The sequence below is a fragment of the Pleurodeles waltl genome, chromosome 11 (assembly GCF_031143425.1).
Source record: "Pleurodeles waltl isolate 20211129_DDA chromosome 11, aPleWal1.hap1.20221129, whole genome shotgun sequence".
NCBI classification, from domain to species: Eukaryota; Metazoa; Chordata; class Amphibia; order Caudata; family Salamandridae; genus Pleurodeles; species Pleurodeles waltl.
In genome coordinates, this window is record NC_090450.1 from 245,429,850 (window position 1) to 245,447,744 (window position 17,895).

Below are 17,895 nucleotides of genomic sequence, written 5' to 3' on the forward strand. Positions count from 1 at the left end.
CGGGAAGGGGGTCGGAATCCCCATGGTGGCGCTGCTTGCATAGATTGAAAAGCCTGTTACATTTATTCAGGTGCAGTATTCTCTAACACAGCATTTGTGAAAATACATTGGCCTAGTCTTAGAGTTCCTAGTTCCTGCATCTGTTTGGAGCTCATCCTTAAGGAATTTGAATTTAAATATGTAAATAGCATTGTATGCTTTGCAGGATGTCTTGGAGGTGATAACGGGGATCTAGCTGGGAACAAGTTCAGTAAAATAAGAAGGGAGCTGCTCTGACATTTTGATCAAAGATGAGAAAGGAAAAGCGGGAGGAGACATGAAGTACTATTAACTGAACAACAGTTGTAGATTTGAATCGGCCTGCTAAAATAATGTTGATGCTATCAATGACTAACATGATATTGAATTTATGACTGTAGTAGGACCTCCAAGGGGAAAAAAATAACCTTGATGAACTGTGGAAGTTGTAAGAAAGAGAACAGGTTCTTTATGCCACACATTCTTTTAATGGATGCAAGCACCCTAAGTGAAACACAGTACTTAACATGTGTTTGGCACCGTCAATTAATTGACAGCGCTGGCACTTATGACAGTGATACACATTGTGGCCCTGTTTGTCCGGTTTAGAATAACAGTTGTTTATCAATTCAACATACTCTAAAAATGCCTACTTCCTGCCACCCAAGCAACTGTCATAGCTTTGGGGGCCTGCAATAGTCTGAATTGTCAAACTTGTAGGAGTGTGATGGTTAGTAGTTGTGCTGGTACTGTCATTGGCAGTGCTGGCAGGTGTAATGGGTGGTGCGAGCTGCAGTGTCCTCCTGAAAAGTGCCATGGCACATTTGATTTAACAAATTAAGCACTTCCCAAACATTTGGTAGATGCAGAGACTCCAAGTAAAGTGGCTATTGGTGTGGCTTCGGCGACACTGATGAATCTGAGTAGGAGCTTCTTTTGAGTGATGAAACAATTCTGTCCTTCATATGGTGTTCAACAACAGGAAAGCGCCCATAGTTTGATGTTATGGGCAGAAGAAAATCTTGGATACAACAGGATGTCATCATCATCTTCTGTGAGCTGGTAGGTGAAGGCGGCTCACTCTGCTATTGTCACAACCAGATATTTTATCTGTAGCTTCATTGATGGCAAAGAAATGAATCATTAAGACACATATCTTGTAGCATTTGCTCGAAACGTTGCATTTTTCTTTGTTACTGAGAACATTGTATCAAATATCCTTGTAATATTTAATAGCTATTAACAAAACCTCTGAAGTTTCAGATTCAGATGGTCCAGTGAGGGACCTTCAAGCTTTGCAATGGGGGAGGGCAAGGAACAGACAACACAAAGATATAATGTGAAGTGAACAAATAACGTAGACTTGTAACAGAAGTCAAAGCATGGCGTGTGTTCCTCATGCCAAGTGGATTAGAGAGGTGGGGGGAGTAAGAAGAAGCAAGAGTGGGTTCAGTATAAATGGAGAACAAGATTCAAAACAAGCGAGAAATGAAAAAGAGCAACAGGGAAAATAAAGTCATTTGGAGAAAACAGACGAGGAACACTGGTTTGGAAATTAGAAAGTGATTGGGAAAGTGCATATCAATGCATTGTACACTCATTCAATAAGTCTGCCAATTTTAATATTTCTAATTCGATTTTAAGTCCGCCAAACAGCTGCTGCGACTTTCTAGTCCGCCCTAAAATGCTCCCCAACAGCCACTAATTTACTTTTATTAAAAGCAGTTAAATAGTGCTTAATAGACATCCGTGACTGTCATTCTTTAACAACAGTTTCTTGGGAGGAGGTTGCTAAGCTTCATTACTGCCTCCTTCCTGCGGTACTGCTGGGGACTGTACTATTTCTGCCCGCTCATGACAAAGAAAGCATTCTCCTAGACAAGCTAATGTCTATTAAAAATTAGACGATGTGTCATTATATTTCTTTAGCGTCCTTGATATCCAATTAAGTTGATGCGTGCGTTCTAATGTCGTGACATATTTTATTTTTAAAAAATTCTAAGGAATTACTTCCTAACATAATTCTGTAAGTTCAAGAGTCCTTTTCAAAGACCATTCAAAAGAAGAGGTCAAAAGAATAGCAGCTTAGATGAATTCCTGTCGTTGTAGGGAACAAAATGCAGCAATCTTGAAAAAAAGGGATCTCTACTGTTTGGAGGGAAAGTATCAAGTAGGCCTGCCCTTTACCACATTTTTGTTTCATTTAATAACAATAAACTAACCTCGTCATAGAAGTCTGGATTCTGCGAATGATGTACAACTGTCGTGCACGCTGTTGTAATGAACACTGGCCCACCAGGTTTGCCATATATGCACTGTTGAAAGTAAAAAGAAAGAAATCAACATAGTAGAATAAACATATTGTGCTAATATTATCTGTTTTCCAGTGAGAATCTGGATGCTTCGTATTAGGGTGAGAGTTTGAAAAAAATAATTCATAAAAAATGTAATCCAGCTATAATTTAAACTTGGCAATGTAGTTCCTCTCCTCCTTTAAAAAGCACAGTTACCTAGGTAAGTTGTGAAAGCTCTAGTGATTTTCAGAGGTATCCGTAAAGTGGCTGAGGCAAACAAAGTGCTGCAGCAGAAAACGTATTCTGCTTTGAGTTTTTAGTCTCCCTACCGAATACGTAATTAAAACAATTGGTTTTCAAGCGCAATTATTGCGTTTACGAAATTGTCACACTTTGTAGACAAAACATTCATTGGGAGAGCCAATAGGTCGCTGCGCTAATCTGCGACCTAATGGTTTTGCCAGTTTTATTTGCTAAGTGTATGTAAACAGATGCGTGAAGAAATTTCCACTCCGAGAAAGTTGCCAATGCAATACACACAAGCATCGTGTTGCGTGCAGGCCTCATGAAACATGGTGGAAATTTTTACCATTCTAAAAAATGGATGGACAATTAAAATGTGAAAAAAATAAATAGGGATGTGCATACAAAGCTTAAGAAGGGATCCAACCAGCACAGGAACACTTTGCCATCCAATTGCAAAACATTGTTTACCAAAAGGCCCTGATTCTAGGCGACCAGGTATATCAATTCCAGAGCACAAAGGTTTTTGGGCCTATTTCTGAACTGCAAGGATTGCAAAATATCATAAAATTTAAGATTTTTCACGGGGCAGATTTCACCAGGAAAACTATGTGCTTAAAATTTGCAAAAGGGACACTTACTGAAACGGGAAAAATATTGTGGTCATTGTGTGCGTGAGGAGATTGGGGTGCTAAAACCATTTGAGGGAAATACGCAAAAGGTATTAACATTTTCCAGGACAGGTTTACTGCAACCAAAAACCGGACCTCTCTGAATGAGGGGATACATTGTCTAGACAGGACATAAGCAAGCTTTCGCAATGCAATAGGTCTCGCATGTTCTTGAGCGGGAGCTATTGGCATTATAAATTTAGAACTGGACTTCTCTTGCCACATAAATTCGTCAACTCTGTCTCATAATTTTGTCTTTTCCTGCCATGTTTTAGTGGTCATTGAAGGCTACAGAAATCACGAGCCTTGAGAAGAGACAAGAAGATGACTGCACTACCTCGCATTGTGTAAATGTGTAAACATCTGAACAGAAATTTGAAAATAAGGCTGCAAAAGTATTTTATTTTTATTTTAACAGAGAGAAAAGCCTTGCAAGCATTTTTGCCTCACATTTCAACAACCAGAGCAGCTTGATAAGATGTATGGCCCCAATAAAGGAGATAAGCAGTGCCCTGTGTGCAATGTGGTGAGTGCTGGCAGGGAGGGGCCCTGGAGAGAGACTCAGGACGAGATGGAAGGCTAAGCAAGTTTCACATCATTGCTTCCAGGGTTAGCTACTTTCTAACAGAAAGGGCATACTGTGGCTTTTGTGACAGAGAGCTAAATTACTGGGTGTTCCTTTTGTAAAATAAGCTTATTTTAGAAGCCAGAGGTAAATGAGGACAGCACTGGAATAAAGCGAAAACAAATGTCAGCAACATGGGAGGAGGTGGGAGGAATGGAATGCTGCAATAAAATGCAGGCAGCTACCAGACTAAAACACACACAGTGAAAGGGGAGCACCAAAGATATAACAAAAGATTTCCGTCACAGCAATAGATGAAGAAACCAAAGTGGAATAATACAGTAGTTGGTCACTACTCTGCAACAGAAAATGAAATCGCTTTAAGCCATAATAAGTATACTAAAAGTATACATGTGGTCGAACGCTTATAGCTCGAGCTAAAAAATACCAGCAGACTTTGGTAAATTGTTCTTGCTAGCAGACTGCAGCTTATGTTTTCTTCCTTTGTATTTTAAAGACATCCACTGTGGTACTTGATCCTGAAGATAATATTTTCTTGTGCCAACTCAACCAATTGTTATCTGTTTTTTCAAACTAGCTTTTAAGCTCCTTGGTGAAGTGGGTCTGGGCTCAACAAGGGAACCAGGCTGATTAATATTTCCCATAATTCTCTGAACAGCTCTGTGATTTTCAGACCCATTAGCTGCAGATACAGGATCTGCATCATGGTTGGTGGGATGAGGACAGAAACTGGCCAAGCTCCCAGATTGTGGAGGCACATCTTATGGAAGTGGTGGTTGTGTCTATTTTTTGTGCAGAGACACCCTTCCCAAGCACAAGTGGAGGCAAGATGCATCCATTGGCCTGACTACACAGAGGAGACTGTATTCAGCTGTAAGAGTAGGCTTATTCTGGGTACTGGCAGAGGCAAGAAGATTGCAGTGTACCTATGATTTGGGTTACTGATCTGGGGGGTGTATTACACAAAGTGCCCCGGGGGCCCAATGGGCGTTTGCACCCGCTTTTTGTGCCCCAGTGCACTTTGGTATTACAGAAACGGATATCATTACAGGACATCCCCTCATTTGTATGGGGCTGCGGCCCCATGCAAATGAGGGAATTTGTTTGACTCTTTGCTCTGTGCTGATGTGGGCACAGAGACTAACATTCCTTAAGAAGGCACACTGAAAGTGTGCCACAAAAAGGTAGTGCCCTCTCAGTGCACCTTCTGAAGGCAGCCCAAGGGAATGTCCAGGAATCCATAGGAAAATTGACCATTCTGGCACCTTTAGCACCACAACCAAGGGTCCAGAAGTGGATGGAGACCTCTTGGGGTTTCAGGATTCACTTAGGTCGGGTTCAAGTGTGGGTTCAAGAGGATGGGTGCCTGTTATGTCCCTGTGGCTCTGAACAGGAGGCTAGCAAACTAGCCCTTGGAGTCACTTCTGGAAGTCCTGGGTGCAGGTGAAGATGCAGGGCTGGCCTCTGAAGGTTCAAGGTAGGCTGCAGGCAGCAAAGCAGTTCCTTCAGGTACAGCAGTAGTCCGGCAGAATGCACAGCAGGTAACAGCAGCAGGCAGTCCTTTGAGAGTCCTTTCGTAGGTTCACTAGTGAACTGAAGAGTGGTTCTGTGAGTCCTACATTTGTACATTCATGCCCTGCTCTTAGAAGGTGGAAGAAGTTTCCAGAAAGGTTCTTTGAAGTCACAAGAGCTTCCTGCCTCCGCTGCCCTGGCTCCTAGCTAGTAGCACTGATAATACAGGGTTGTTAAGCCTATTGTGGTGGCAGAGCACAGCCTATTCAGATGCAAGTGGGGCTGTGCTTAGCTCTGCCTCCCTACCAAGTAAGTTAATGGTCCATTCAGGCTCTGCTAATTCAACTATTGTGTGACTGTCTGGGAGGAATTTACTAAGTCCTAACTGTCAGTTACACTCAGTCGTGTGATCTAAGGATAGCTGCAGACACAGAGGGCTAAGGGCAGGAAAATGCTAACTATCTAAAAGTGGCATTTTCAAACTTGTAATAATAAATCCAACTTTACCATGAAAGAAGGTTTATCATTACAAGTTCATAGGTACCAAACATGATATTCGTACCTCCTTTGGTGTAGGACTCATAGCTTATTAAATGTATTAAGGAATCCCCAATTTTATATTTTAGGAGGGGTAGGCCTCACAGTAGTGAAAAACAAATGTGGGTGTTTTTTCACTATTAGGACATGTAAAACTTAAACGTACATGTCCTAACATTTAGTTACACAGCACCCTGCCGTATGGGCTACCTACGACCTACAGTAGAGGTGACATTTGAAATAAAAGAAGAGCCTAAAACTTGCCAAAGGGTTTTAAATGCCAAGTCGACAGTGGGGCACTGCATTCAGGCTGCAATGGCAGGCCTGGGGCATGTTCTAAAGTGCTACTTAAGTGGGTGGCACAACAAATGCTGCAGTCCCACTGGTAGCATTTAATTTACAAGCCCTAGGTATATGGTATATCACTCTACAAGGGACTTAAATTAAATATGAAAATAAGGTATATGTCAATCAAACCATGTTTTAGGGGAGTGAGCACAAGCACTTTAGCAATGGTTAACAGTGATAAAGTGAACTGAGTCCTAAGGCCAGAAGAAGCGGGGGTTAAGGGTAAACAGGGGAAGTTCTATAATGGGCCCCAACCTAGTTTCCAGGGTAAAGGATTCCAGCCCCCAGCAAAAAATAAAACATGGGTATCTACAGGGAAACCTGCAGAGAAGGGTCCCCACAAGTGCTTTGCATGTGATCAGGATGGTCACATGAAGGGGGGACCCCAAATGTCCCATGTGGACAACGGCACCCAATGGTGCTCAGTCACAGGGTTTGGCCAGTGTAGCGCTTGGGAAGGAGTTGGTTCCAGGTGGGTGGGAGCCAGCTGAGATGACCTTTGTCTCATTAGGGGACAGTGACGTGGTCCAGAGGACCCTCGTTCGTTATAACACTAAGAAGTACGGGCAGTGTGTGACCATCAATGGACAGAGGGTGGAGGCTCTGAGAGACACAGGAGCCAGTGTGATTACAGTGAGGAGTCACCTGGTGTCTCAAGAGCAGATAGATCCCTGTGTACTTCATCAAGTAGTTGCAGTGGACAACTCAGAGTGTTTGTGCAGAGCAGCGCAGGCTACCTTTGAATGGGGGGGGGGGGTCTCAGGTTCCTTGAAGGTAGCTGTGAGTCCAACCATGCCTGTAGATTGTTTGCTTTGTAATGACCTAGAGGATTCCCCTTGGCAGGAGGTGGAGCGCCGGTCACACTTGCAAATGTTGGGTCTGCCTGGGTGGATGTGTGTGTCTACCTGGTTGATGGCAGCCCATCAGGGTGATCAGGAGACCGTGGAGCCTGAAAGAGTGCCCCAGGTGTCTGTCAGAAGGAGGAAGGGCAAGGGGTGCAGGAAACTGGCCCTAGACGTTCCCACAGTCCAGAAGGAGGCTGAACCTGAGGGGGAGGCCCTCGAGCCTACAGAGGAACAGGTGGCTGAAGTGGGTGAGGTACCTGAGCTGTCACAGTGGCAGCAGGAAAGGGGACCCACCAGAGAAGCATTCTGTGAGGCACAGAAAACATGCCCTACCCTGGAGGGGTTGCGCTGCAGGGTGTAAACCAGGTATCTGGCAAGCAGCCTGGATCACATTTGATTTACTGGGAGGATGGCCTCCTATATAACAAGCCTAAGGTTCCTGAGCCTTGGTCAGCCCGTGTGCTAGTGGTACCCCAGTGCTTCAGAGTCTTCCTACTCGGTCTGGTTCATTATGTGCCTTTAGCTGGACATTTGGGGCAGGACAAGACCTTTGAACGGCTCGTCACCCACTTTTACTGGCCCCTAATGCGCAGGCACTCAGATGCTCTTGCCCAACTTGTCAGGTATGTGGCAAGAGTGGGGGGAAATGCAAGGCCCCCCTATAATCTTTCCCTGTGGTTACTACCCTCTTTGAACAGTTTGGTATTGACATTGTGGGGCCTCTGGATCCCAAGACAGCATTGGGCAACAGGTTTATCCTGGTCTTGGAGGACCATGCTACCCGATACCTGGAAGTTATTCCTTTGAGATTGATCCCTGCCCCTTTGGTGGGCCGTGCATTGATTGGGGTTCCCCAAGGAGGTGATGTCCGATAGGGATATCAACTTCATATCAACTTATATGAAGTCTCTGTGGAACATGTGTGGGGTAATGTACAAGTTCCCCAGACCTTACCACCCCCAAAGCAATGGTCTGGTTGAGAGATTCAACCGCACCTTGAAAGGCATAATATGGTAATGGGCCTATCTGAGCCCTTGAGGCAGAAGTGGGACGTCCTCTTGCCATGCCTTCTGTTCGCTTACAGGGAGGTGTTTCAGAAAGCGCTTGGCTTTAGTCCTTTTGAACTGTTAGGGGACCTTTGAGTCTAGTAAAGGTGGCCTTGGAGAAAGCCCCTAGTAAACCCCCCAGGATGTATTCAGTTACATGCTGGCTCTGACCAGACTGCCCGCTTCAGAACTCTCAGAAAAGAGAACCTGGAATCAAGCCAGGAAGACATGAAACGCTTGTATGACCAGAATGCCACTCTAGTCAAGTTTCAACCTGGTCAGAAAGTGTGGGTGATGGCACCAGTGGAGCCAAGTCACTCCAGGACAAGTGGACTGGGCCATTTGAGGAGGAGTGCAAGAGTGAAGTCACCTACCTGGTGGACTTGCGGACTCCCAGGAACCCCTTGAGGGTCCTGCACGTGAACCAGCTCAAGCCACACTTTGAGCGGACTGAATTGTCCATGCTCCTAGCAACAGATGATGGGGTGGAGGAAGAGAGTGAGCCTCTACCTGACCTCCTGTCTGCTGGAGAAAAGGATAGGTCTGTGGAAGAAGTGAACCTCTCCCCCTCCCTGACCTCAGAGCAGCAAAAGGTCTGTCGCCAGGTGGTTGGTCAGTTCGCCTCACTGTTCTCCCTGATCCCATGGGTTAAACACTTGTGTACACACAATGTGGACACTGGGGACAGTCCTCCTGTTAAACACAAAGTTTACAGAGTGATTGACAAGGTTAGGGCTAACATTAAAGATGAAGTTTCCAAAATGTTAGCATTGGGGGTTCTTGAGTTTTCCAGCGCCCTTTGGGCCAGCCCTGTGGTTTTGTTCCCAAAGCCTGCTGCTCCTGGTGCCACTCCAGAACTCCAGTTCTGTGTGGATTACCAGGGATCAATGCGGTCACTAAGACTGATGTGCACACCATTGCCTGAGCTGATGGACTCATTGACCGGTTGGGAGCTGCCAAATACCTAAGTACGTTTGATCTTACTTCTGGGTACTGGCAGATCGTCCTGACTGAGGGGGCTAAGGAGAGGTCTGCATTCTCCACACCAGATGGGCACTACAAGTTTAGGGTGATGCCCTTTGGGAAGAATAATCCCCCTGCCACCTTTCAGAGGTTGGTCAACCAGGTGTTGGCTGGACTGGATGATTTCAGTGCTGCCTACCTGGATGACATTGTTGTGTTCAGTTCTATGTGGGAGGAACACTTGCAGCACCTCTGCAAGGTGTTGGAGGCCCTGTAGAAGGCTGGCCTCACTATTAAGGCAAGCAAGTGCCAAATAGGGTGAAGTTCTGTGGTGTACTTGGGACACCAAGTGGGGGGCAGCCAGGTGGCACCCCTGCAGCCAAAGATTGAAACCATTCTGGCTTGGGAGCCCCCATCCCCCAAGACCCATACTGAGGTGAGAGCCTTTTTAGATCTCACTGGATACTATAGGAGGTTTGTCAAGGGGTATGGCACAATTGTTTTGCTGAGTTAACTTCCAAAAACCAACCCAGAAATGTGATCTGGACTGAGTCTTGCCAGACAGTTTTTGATGCCCTGAAGGCTGCCATGGGCATAGCACCTGTGCTGAAGGCACCTGGCTATTCCAATGAATTTCGTATGCAAACAAACACCTCAGGGCATGGTATTGGAGCAGTACTCTCCCACCTTAATGAAGAGGGCCTAGATCAACCTTTAGCCTTCATTGGCAGGAGGTTACTTCCCAGGGAACATAGGTGGAGTGCAATTGAGCGTGAAGCTTTTGCTGTGGTCTGGGCACTGAAGAAGCTAATACCCTACTTGCTTGAGACTCACTTCCAGGTTCAGACAGACCACAAGCCCCACATGATGATTAATGCAGATGAGGGGTAAGAATCCCAAATTGTTGAGGTGGTCCATCTCACTACAGGGAATGGACTTTACGGTGGAACACCACCCTGGCACCGACCACACCAATGCTGGTGATCTGTCCAGATTCTTCCGCCTTAGTGATGAGAACTCCCATGATGTTAGGTAGTTGCTCCCCACTTTCAGCTGGGGGAGACAAGTGTTAGACTTGGCATCACTGGCATGGTCTCCCCTAACCTTTTGCCTCTACTTCCCTGGTTATTTCTGTGTGTTGGACTCTGTTTTTTGCTGTTTTGTTTGCTCTGGACACTTTACCACTGCTGACCAGTGCTAAAGTGTAAGTGTTCCCTGTATAAATTATAAGTGTACATTGGATTATCCATGACTGGCATATTTGATTTACTAGTAAGTCCCTAGCAAAGTGTACTAGAAGTGCCCAGGGCCTGTAAATCAAATGCTACTAGTGGGCCTGCAGCACTGGTTGTGCCACCCACATTATTAGCCCTGTAAACATGGCTCAGACTTGCCACTGCAGTGTCTGTGAGTGCAGTTTTAAACTACTGATTCTACTTGGCAAGTGCACCCACCTGCCAGGCCTAAACCTTCCCTTTTCATACATGTAAGGTTCCCCTAACATAGGCCCTAGGTAGCAAAATGGACAGGGTGTAGTGTATGTTAAAGGTGGGAGATCTACTAATGTGTTTTACATGTCCTGAGTGAAATACTACAGAAATTCGGTTTTCACTGCTGAAAGGCCTATCTGTCTCAAAGGTTAACATGGGGGCTGCCTTTAAAAATGATTAAAGCGCAGATTCCCTTTGGGAGTAGATAGACATGTGGAGTTTGTGGGTCTCTAAACTAATAATTTAAAAATACATCTTTTAGGGAAGTTGGTTTTTAGATTGTGTGTTTGAAAATGCCATTTTTAGAACGTAGCCATTTTCTTGCTTAAACCATTCTGTGACTCTGCTTGTTTGTGGATTACCTGTCTGGGTCAGTTTGACAGTTGAGCTGGTTGCACCTCTCCTCTAGACAGTGACACAAAGGGAGCTAGGTTATAGCCTGCATATCCTGATGGGCCATCTGGGCTGAGGGGAGGGGAGGAGTGGTCACTTACACCTCAAAGGGCTGTGCCTGCCCTCAAACAATGCAGTCTCCAAACCCCTGGTGTGTGTCTGGGGCCTAGCCTTGGCAAGGTAAGAACTTGAAAACAACAGAGACTTCTCTTTGAAGTTGGCCTACTTCAAAGGCAGAAAGACATTTTACTTTGGCATGTTTTTTCTTAAAATTCTCCTACTGTAAACCCCACAGAGCATTGAATTGCAGAAGTGTTTTTTTTGGATGAGAATAATTATTAGTCGTCATGATTTAGCAGTAACATTTTTTACAGGAAATTGTTGACTGAGAATACCCCTTCCTAGCTGATTTGTTTGTAGGTGGGCCTAAATTCCAATAAAATATTTAAGCCAAAAAGCTCCATGTTGGACTTTTGCTTATGCAGGGTCATCCCCAGACTTTTTCGCCTCCTGCCTCCTATTTTTTTCTGACATGTTGCTGTTGGCTTTTCAACTCTGAGCACTTTACCACTGCTAACCAGTGCTAAAGTGCATATGCTCTCCTGTTTAAATTGTATGTAAGTGGTTTATCCATGATTGGCATATTTGATTTACTAGTAAGTCCCTAGTAAGGTGCACTAGAGGTGCCAGGGCCTGTAAATCAAATGCTACTAGTGGGCCTGCAGCACTGGTTGTGCCACCCACATAAGTAGCTCTGTAATCATGTCTCAGACCTGCCCCTGCAGTGTCTGTATGTGTATTTTTACACTGTAAATTCGACTTGGCAAGTGTACCCACTTGCCAGGCCTAAACCTTCCCTTTCCTTACATGTAAGGCACCCCTAAGGTAGGCCCTAGGTAGCCCCAAGGGCAGGGTGCAGTGTATGGATAAGGTAGGACATATAGTAATGTGGTTTATATGTCCTGACAGTGAAATACTGCCAATTTCGTTTTCACTGTTGCAAGGTCTGTCTCTCTCTCATAGGATAATATGGGGGCTACCTTTAAATATGATTAAAGTGTAGATTCCCCTAGAGAGTAGATGGACATGTGGAGTTTGGGATCCCTGAACTCACAATTTAAAAATACATCTTTTAGTAAAGTTGATTTTAAGATTGTGCGTTTGGAAATGCCACTTTTAGAAAGTGAGCATTTTCTTGCTTAAACCATTCTGTGACTCTGCCTGGTTTGTGGATTCCCTGTCTGGGTCAGTTTTGACAGTTGGGTTGTTTTTCACCTCACACCAGACAGTGACACAAAGGGAGCTGGGGTGTGATCTGCATTTCCTGATTAGCCATCTCTGCTAGGAGGGAGGGGTGGAGTGGTCACTCTCATCTGAAAGGACTGTGCCTGCCTCTGACAATGCTGTCTCCAGCCCCCTGGTGTGTGTCTGAGGCCTTGCCTGGGCAAGGCAGGATTTCACAAGAAGGTGTGAGTCCCCTTTGAAGAAAGGTGACTTCAAAGACTAAAATGGGTATAAGAAGGGCACCCAAACTTACAAACTTCAGAAACACTTCTGGAATCAAGAGGAACCTCTGCCTGGAGAAGAGCTGATAGCTGAGGAACAAGTGCTGCCCTGCCTGTGACTGTGCTTTGTGGAGCTTTCCTGCAGTGCTGCTTCCGCCAGAGTAAGAGGGCAAAGACTGGACTTTGTGTGCCTTCCATCTTGAAGAAGAAATCTCCAAGGGCTTGATGTAGAGCTTGCCTCCTGTTGTTGAAGTCTCAGGGATAGCAAAGACTTCTTCCTGCCAGCACCTGGAGTCTCTGGAGAGACCCCTACTCTGCTCTGTGGTGCCCTTCCAGTTCCTGGGACCCTGAAAGGAGAGGCTGGCAGCCTAAGGACAAAAATACACGCACCGAGCGCCGTGCGGAGAAAAGATCGACGCAAATCCGATCGCGGCTGAGAAAACGACGCGACGCCGGCTCCGCAGCTGAGAAACGACGCCGCAGGAAACGCGACCGGAGAATCGACGCCCGGAGCAGGAGAAACGACGCGCAGCATCGCTGACGAAGGCTGAGAGATCGCAACCTGCGCCGCGGGACTTTCGGACCGTCGCGTGGCTGGCTTTTTCGACGCGCATCGCCGTGCCGAGTTGTTTTCGACGCATATAACCGTGCAGGGTTATTTTCGACGCACACCGCCCGTGCGGGGTTATTTTTGACGCAAACCAGGTACATTTACACGCTAGCAGCGCTAGTGTGTTGTTACAACTACCTAAAGACTCTTTTTATTTTAAACCTTTAAAAAATCATAACTTGACTTGTGTATGTTGGATTTTTGTCGTTTTGGTCTTGTTTTGTCTAGATAAATATTTCCTATTTTTCTAAACTGGTGTTGTGTCATTTTGTAGTGTTTTCATTAAGTTACTGTGTGTGTTGGTACAAATACTTTACGCCCAGCACTCTGAGGTTAAGCCTACTGCTCTGCCAAGCTACCAAGGGGGTAAGCAGGGGTTAGCTGAGGGTGATTCTCTTTTATCCTAACTAGAGTGAGGGTCCTTGCTTGAACAGGGGGTAACCTGACTGTCAACCAAAGACCCCATTTCTAACATTGGTGACCAGCGGTCGGGATTGGACTTGTGTTTGTACTTGACATACAGTAATTAAGTGTACACTACTGTTTTGATCTCAGACCACTACGTGACCACATACTACTTGTTTGGTGATCTTTTGATTTTTCTCTTAAGGACTCTTTTTATTCTACTTCCATGATTTTGCTGATCCCTTGACTGATTCTTTTTACTTCATTGGGAAATTATTTTTTTCTGCCTTTTGGAACTTTGCACTTGTGACCATCATGTCTCAATCTGGAGATGCAACAGCTGGAGCTGTGTTTGAAATGGAGAAACTGAAGGAGTACTCAGTAGCTCAATTGAAACAGTTCCTTAAAGATCTTGACTGTCCCACTGAGAGCTCCACCAGGGAGGGGGAGCTGCAACAGGCACAGAGGGCTTGGGTGACAATCAAGAAGGCTGGAGGGCACACAGAGGAGGAGAATATGGGGGGGGAAGTGCAGAGGATACACAGTGGTGTAGTGGAGGAACCTGTTACGCCTGGGGGGAGGGTCCCCAGGAGGGATGGCAGGGTGTCACCCAAGGGTCTAACTCCTGAAGAGTTACAGGACAGACAGGCAGAGAGGGAGTACCAATGGGAGCTGAAAAAGCTCGATTGGGAGTTGGAAGAAAGGAGGAGGAACTTAGAGATTAAAAAAATGATTTATGCTTACGAGCTTAAATTGAAAGAGCTGGAAGTCATGAGGGCTGAGTCCAGCTGGAATGGTGGCAGCAACAATTGTATATCCAGTGATGCTGCAGAAGTGCACATGCCCAGAGAGGTGGTGCCCTACTTGAAGGAGGGAGTTAACACACGCCAGGAGGTTCAGGGGTATGAGGTAGCTCCAGTGATGCACAGGGTCCCTGAGGTGGATTGGGGAACTGGCATGGGGAGTCATATTCCTACTGGTGGGAGGGACACTCTACTGACTCTAGGTGGGAGTGACAGGGAGAGGGGTTCCCCCCAGGTAGAAGTCCTGGTTATGGAGTGTGAAGACATCCCAGAAGAGTGTGGGTTGAGTGTCAGGGACAGTCAGGTACTGTCTCACCAGTCTCAGGAGGGTGATGTGGGGTGCTTTGTCAAGGCAGAGTCACTGGATTGTTGGGTGAAGGGTACTTTGGTTAATTCATGCGAGGGGCTGAGTGATGTAATTGCTGGAGAGCATATGTCTAGTCCTTATTTTCCAGAGCTATGCCAACACCAGGTGGAGTGTGAGTTCTCTGACCCCAGGGAGCTTACAATGGAGGCAGACTTCTGGGTGAGTACCAGAGAGTCTGAAGAGGCATTTGGGGGTGCTCCTGAGAGGAGTGGTCTAGGTAGTTCCCAACCAGGTGAGGTAGGGAAGGATTGTAGGGTCCCAGGTAGGTCCCAGTGTAGTGGGATGGGTGAGGGACCCCATGTCCAGTCTCAGAGGAGAGGGAATGGGGATGGGTTGAGGCCCAAGGTGCCCGAGATCCGGTCCCAGGTCCTGGAGGGTTCCCTGCGGGAACACCAGGAGGGGAGCCTAGCCTGTACCATAGGGCCATCTGTTGAGGGAGACCCCACAGTGTCAGGAGAACTTGGGGGGGCGGCTGTAGCCAGCGTCCCACCAGTTCTGGTGTCTGGCAGTACCACTCCTAGTGAGGGGGTGCAGAAGTCCAGACAGAGGGTTGAGAGGGGGTTGCGGACCCCAGTGGAGAACCTGGAGGGTCAGGGGTCAGCTCTGAGAGCAGAGCCCCCCATGAATGACCTTGGTGAGACCATTTCTGGGTTGGGGGGAATCCAGACTCTGTCCGATGGGCAGAGGTCAGGGGACCTGCGCCCGCCAGACTCTTGTGTGGCCCTTCGGGACAGTGTGTCCCTTGAGGGGGGTAAGTGTGCCCCCCTGGAAGTCCTGGTGTGCCAGGCAATGGTTCAACCGCAGGGTGGTGACTCTGGGTTGAATGATCAGGTTCAGGGGGTAAACTCTGACCTGATGGGGGGTAAGTGTGCTCCCAAGGAAGTCCTGGTGTGCCAGGCAGTGGTTCAACCGCAGGGTGGTGACCCTAGGTTGGGTGACCAGGTTCAGAGGGTAAACTCTGACCTGGTAGGGGGTAGGTATGCCCCCCAGGAAGTCCTGGTTTGCCAGGCAGTGATCCAGTCTGTGGGTACAGACCCTGGATTGGGAGGCCAGGTTAAGGGTGTCCCCCCTGACCTGGAGGAAGGGGCTACTGCTAACAGTGCCCCTACCATGTTGTCTTCTGGGGGGGCCACTCCTAGTTGGGTGGTTCAGGACCCCAGAAGAGAGGGCAGGGGGAGGGAAGCCTCACCCCTGGCCCTGGTCCAACCTGAAGGTACAGACCCCAGGTTGAAGGATCAGTTGCAGGTTAACATCCCTGCACTGATGGAAGAATTGTGCAGGACTGCTTCTACAAGCACCCTGACAGTTTTTGACTCTGGGGGTGCCGCTTCTGCAGGGAGGGTACAGAGCCCCAGAGGGGAGGACCAGGGTCAGGTTGTCATCCCTGACCTGGTGGAAGAGAGAGTGGTCAAAGGGTGCCAGGCACCTGGGGCTACCACCCCCCACTCTCCACAGTCACAGTGGTTAGAGAGGCCTGAGGTCGGGCTCTCATCCCTGACAGTTGTCTGGGGCCACTGTGGCTTGCTGTCCTGGTGGACAAAGTTGCCCCTGGGGGGGGGAGGACGAGAGTCACACCCCGGGGGTGGAGTGGGCAACACCACTGTGTTGGCCCTGGTGGTACTATCTGCCCATTGCAATACATCTGTGAGCAAAGTAAAGTTAGGTGTTGCACAGATGGTGTCTGTAGATGTGGAGAAGGGTTCCCCATGGGTTAGCTTAGTGGGCCCTGAGAGTATGGACAGAGGGATCCAACTGGAGTCAGGAAGGCGTAGAACTGGAACATGCCCCTGCTGTTGTGGGCCTGGGTCCCTGTTCTATCGCCCCAATCAGGGAAGTACATCAAGGTATTGATTGTTCTCCCCTGGCTTTAGGCTGGTAGGGGGTCGTGTTGGACTTTTGCTTATGCAGGGTCATCCCCAGACTTTTTCGCCTCCTGCCTCCTATTTTTTTCTGACATGTTGCTGTTGGCTTTTCAACTCTGAGCACTTTACCACTGCTAACCAGTGCTAAAGTGCATATGCTCTCCTGTTTAAATTGTATGTAAGTGGTTTATCCATGATTGGCATATTTGATTTACTAGTAAGTCCCTAGTAAGGTGCACTAGAGGTGCCAGGGCCTGTAAATCAAATGCTACTAGTGGGCCTGCAGCACTGGTTGTGCCACCCACATAAGTAGCTCTGTAATCATGTCTCAGACCTGCCCCTGCAGTGTCTGTATGTGTATTTTTACACTGTAAATTCGACTTGGCAAGTGTACCCACTTGCCAGGCCTAAACCTTCCCTTTCCTTACATGTAAGGCACCCCTAAGGTAGGCCCTAGGTAGCCCCAAGGGCAGGGTGCAGTGTATGGATAAGGTAGGACATATAGTAATGTGGTTTATATGTCCTGACAGTGAAATACTGCCAATTTCGTTTTCACTGTTGCAAGGTCTGTCTCTCTCTCATAGGATAATATGGGGGCTACCTTTAAATATGATTAAAGTGTAGATTCCCCTAGAGAGTAGATGGACATGTGGAGTTTGGGATCCCTGAACTCACAATTTAAAAATACATCTTTTAGTAAAGTTGATTTTAAGATTGTGCGTTTGGAAATGCCACTTTTAGAAAGTGAGCATTTTCTTGCTTAAACCATTCTGTGACTCTGCCTGGTTTGTGGATTCCCTGTCTGGGTCAGTTTTGACAGTTGGGTTGTTTTTCACCTCACACCAGACAGTGACACAAAGGGAGCTGGGGTGTGATCTGCATTTCCTGATTAGCCATCTCTGCTAGGAGGGAGGGGTGGAGTGGTCACTCTCATCTGAAAGGACTGTGCCTGCCTCTGACAATGCTGTCTCCAGCCCCCTGGTGTGTGTCTGAGGCCTTGCCTGGGCAAGGCAGGATTTCACAAGAAGGTGTGAGTCCCCTTTGAAGAAAGGTGACTTCAAAGACTAAAATGGGTATAAGAAGGGCACCCAAACTTACAAACTTCAGAAACACTTCTGGAATCAAGAGGAACCTCTGCCTGGAGAAGAGCTGATAGCTGAGGAACAAGTGCTGCCCTGCCTGTGACTGTGCTTTGTGGAGCTTTCCTGCAGTGCTGCTTCCGCCAGAGTAAGAGGGCAAAGACTGGACTTTGTGTGCCTTCCATCTTGAAGAAGAAATCTCCAAGGGCTTGATGTAGAGCTTGCCTCCTGTTGTTGAAGTCTCAGGGATAGCAAAGACTTCTTCCTGCCAGCACCTGGAGTCTCTGGAGAGACCCCTACTCTGCTCTGTGGTGCCCT

At 47.1% G+C, this 17,895-nt stretch overlaps 1 protein-coding gene across 5 annotated transcripts in view; it reads right to left on the reverse strand.

Annotated features, from left to right (window-relative positions):
• DOCK10 (dedicator of cytokinesis 10) overlaps positions 1-17,895 on the reverse strand; it is a 1,618,956-nt gene that overhangs the window by 595,694 nt on the left and 1,005,367 nt on the right. For all 5 annotated transcript variants that reach the window (XM_069213493.1, XM_069213489.1, XM_069213490.1 and 2 more), the window contains exon 19: positions 2,241-2,333. In XM_069213493.1, coding sequence (XP_069069594.1) covers positions 2,241-2,333 — 93 coding nt within the window. The remainder of the gene's footprint in view (positions 1-2,240; positions 2,334-17,895) is intronic.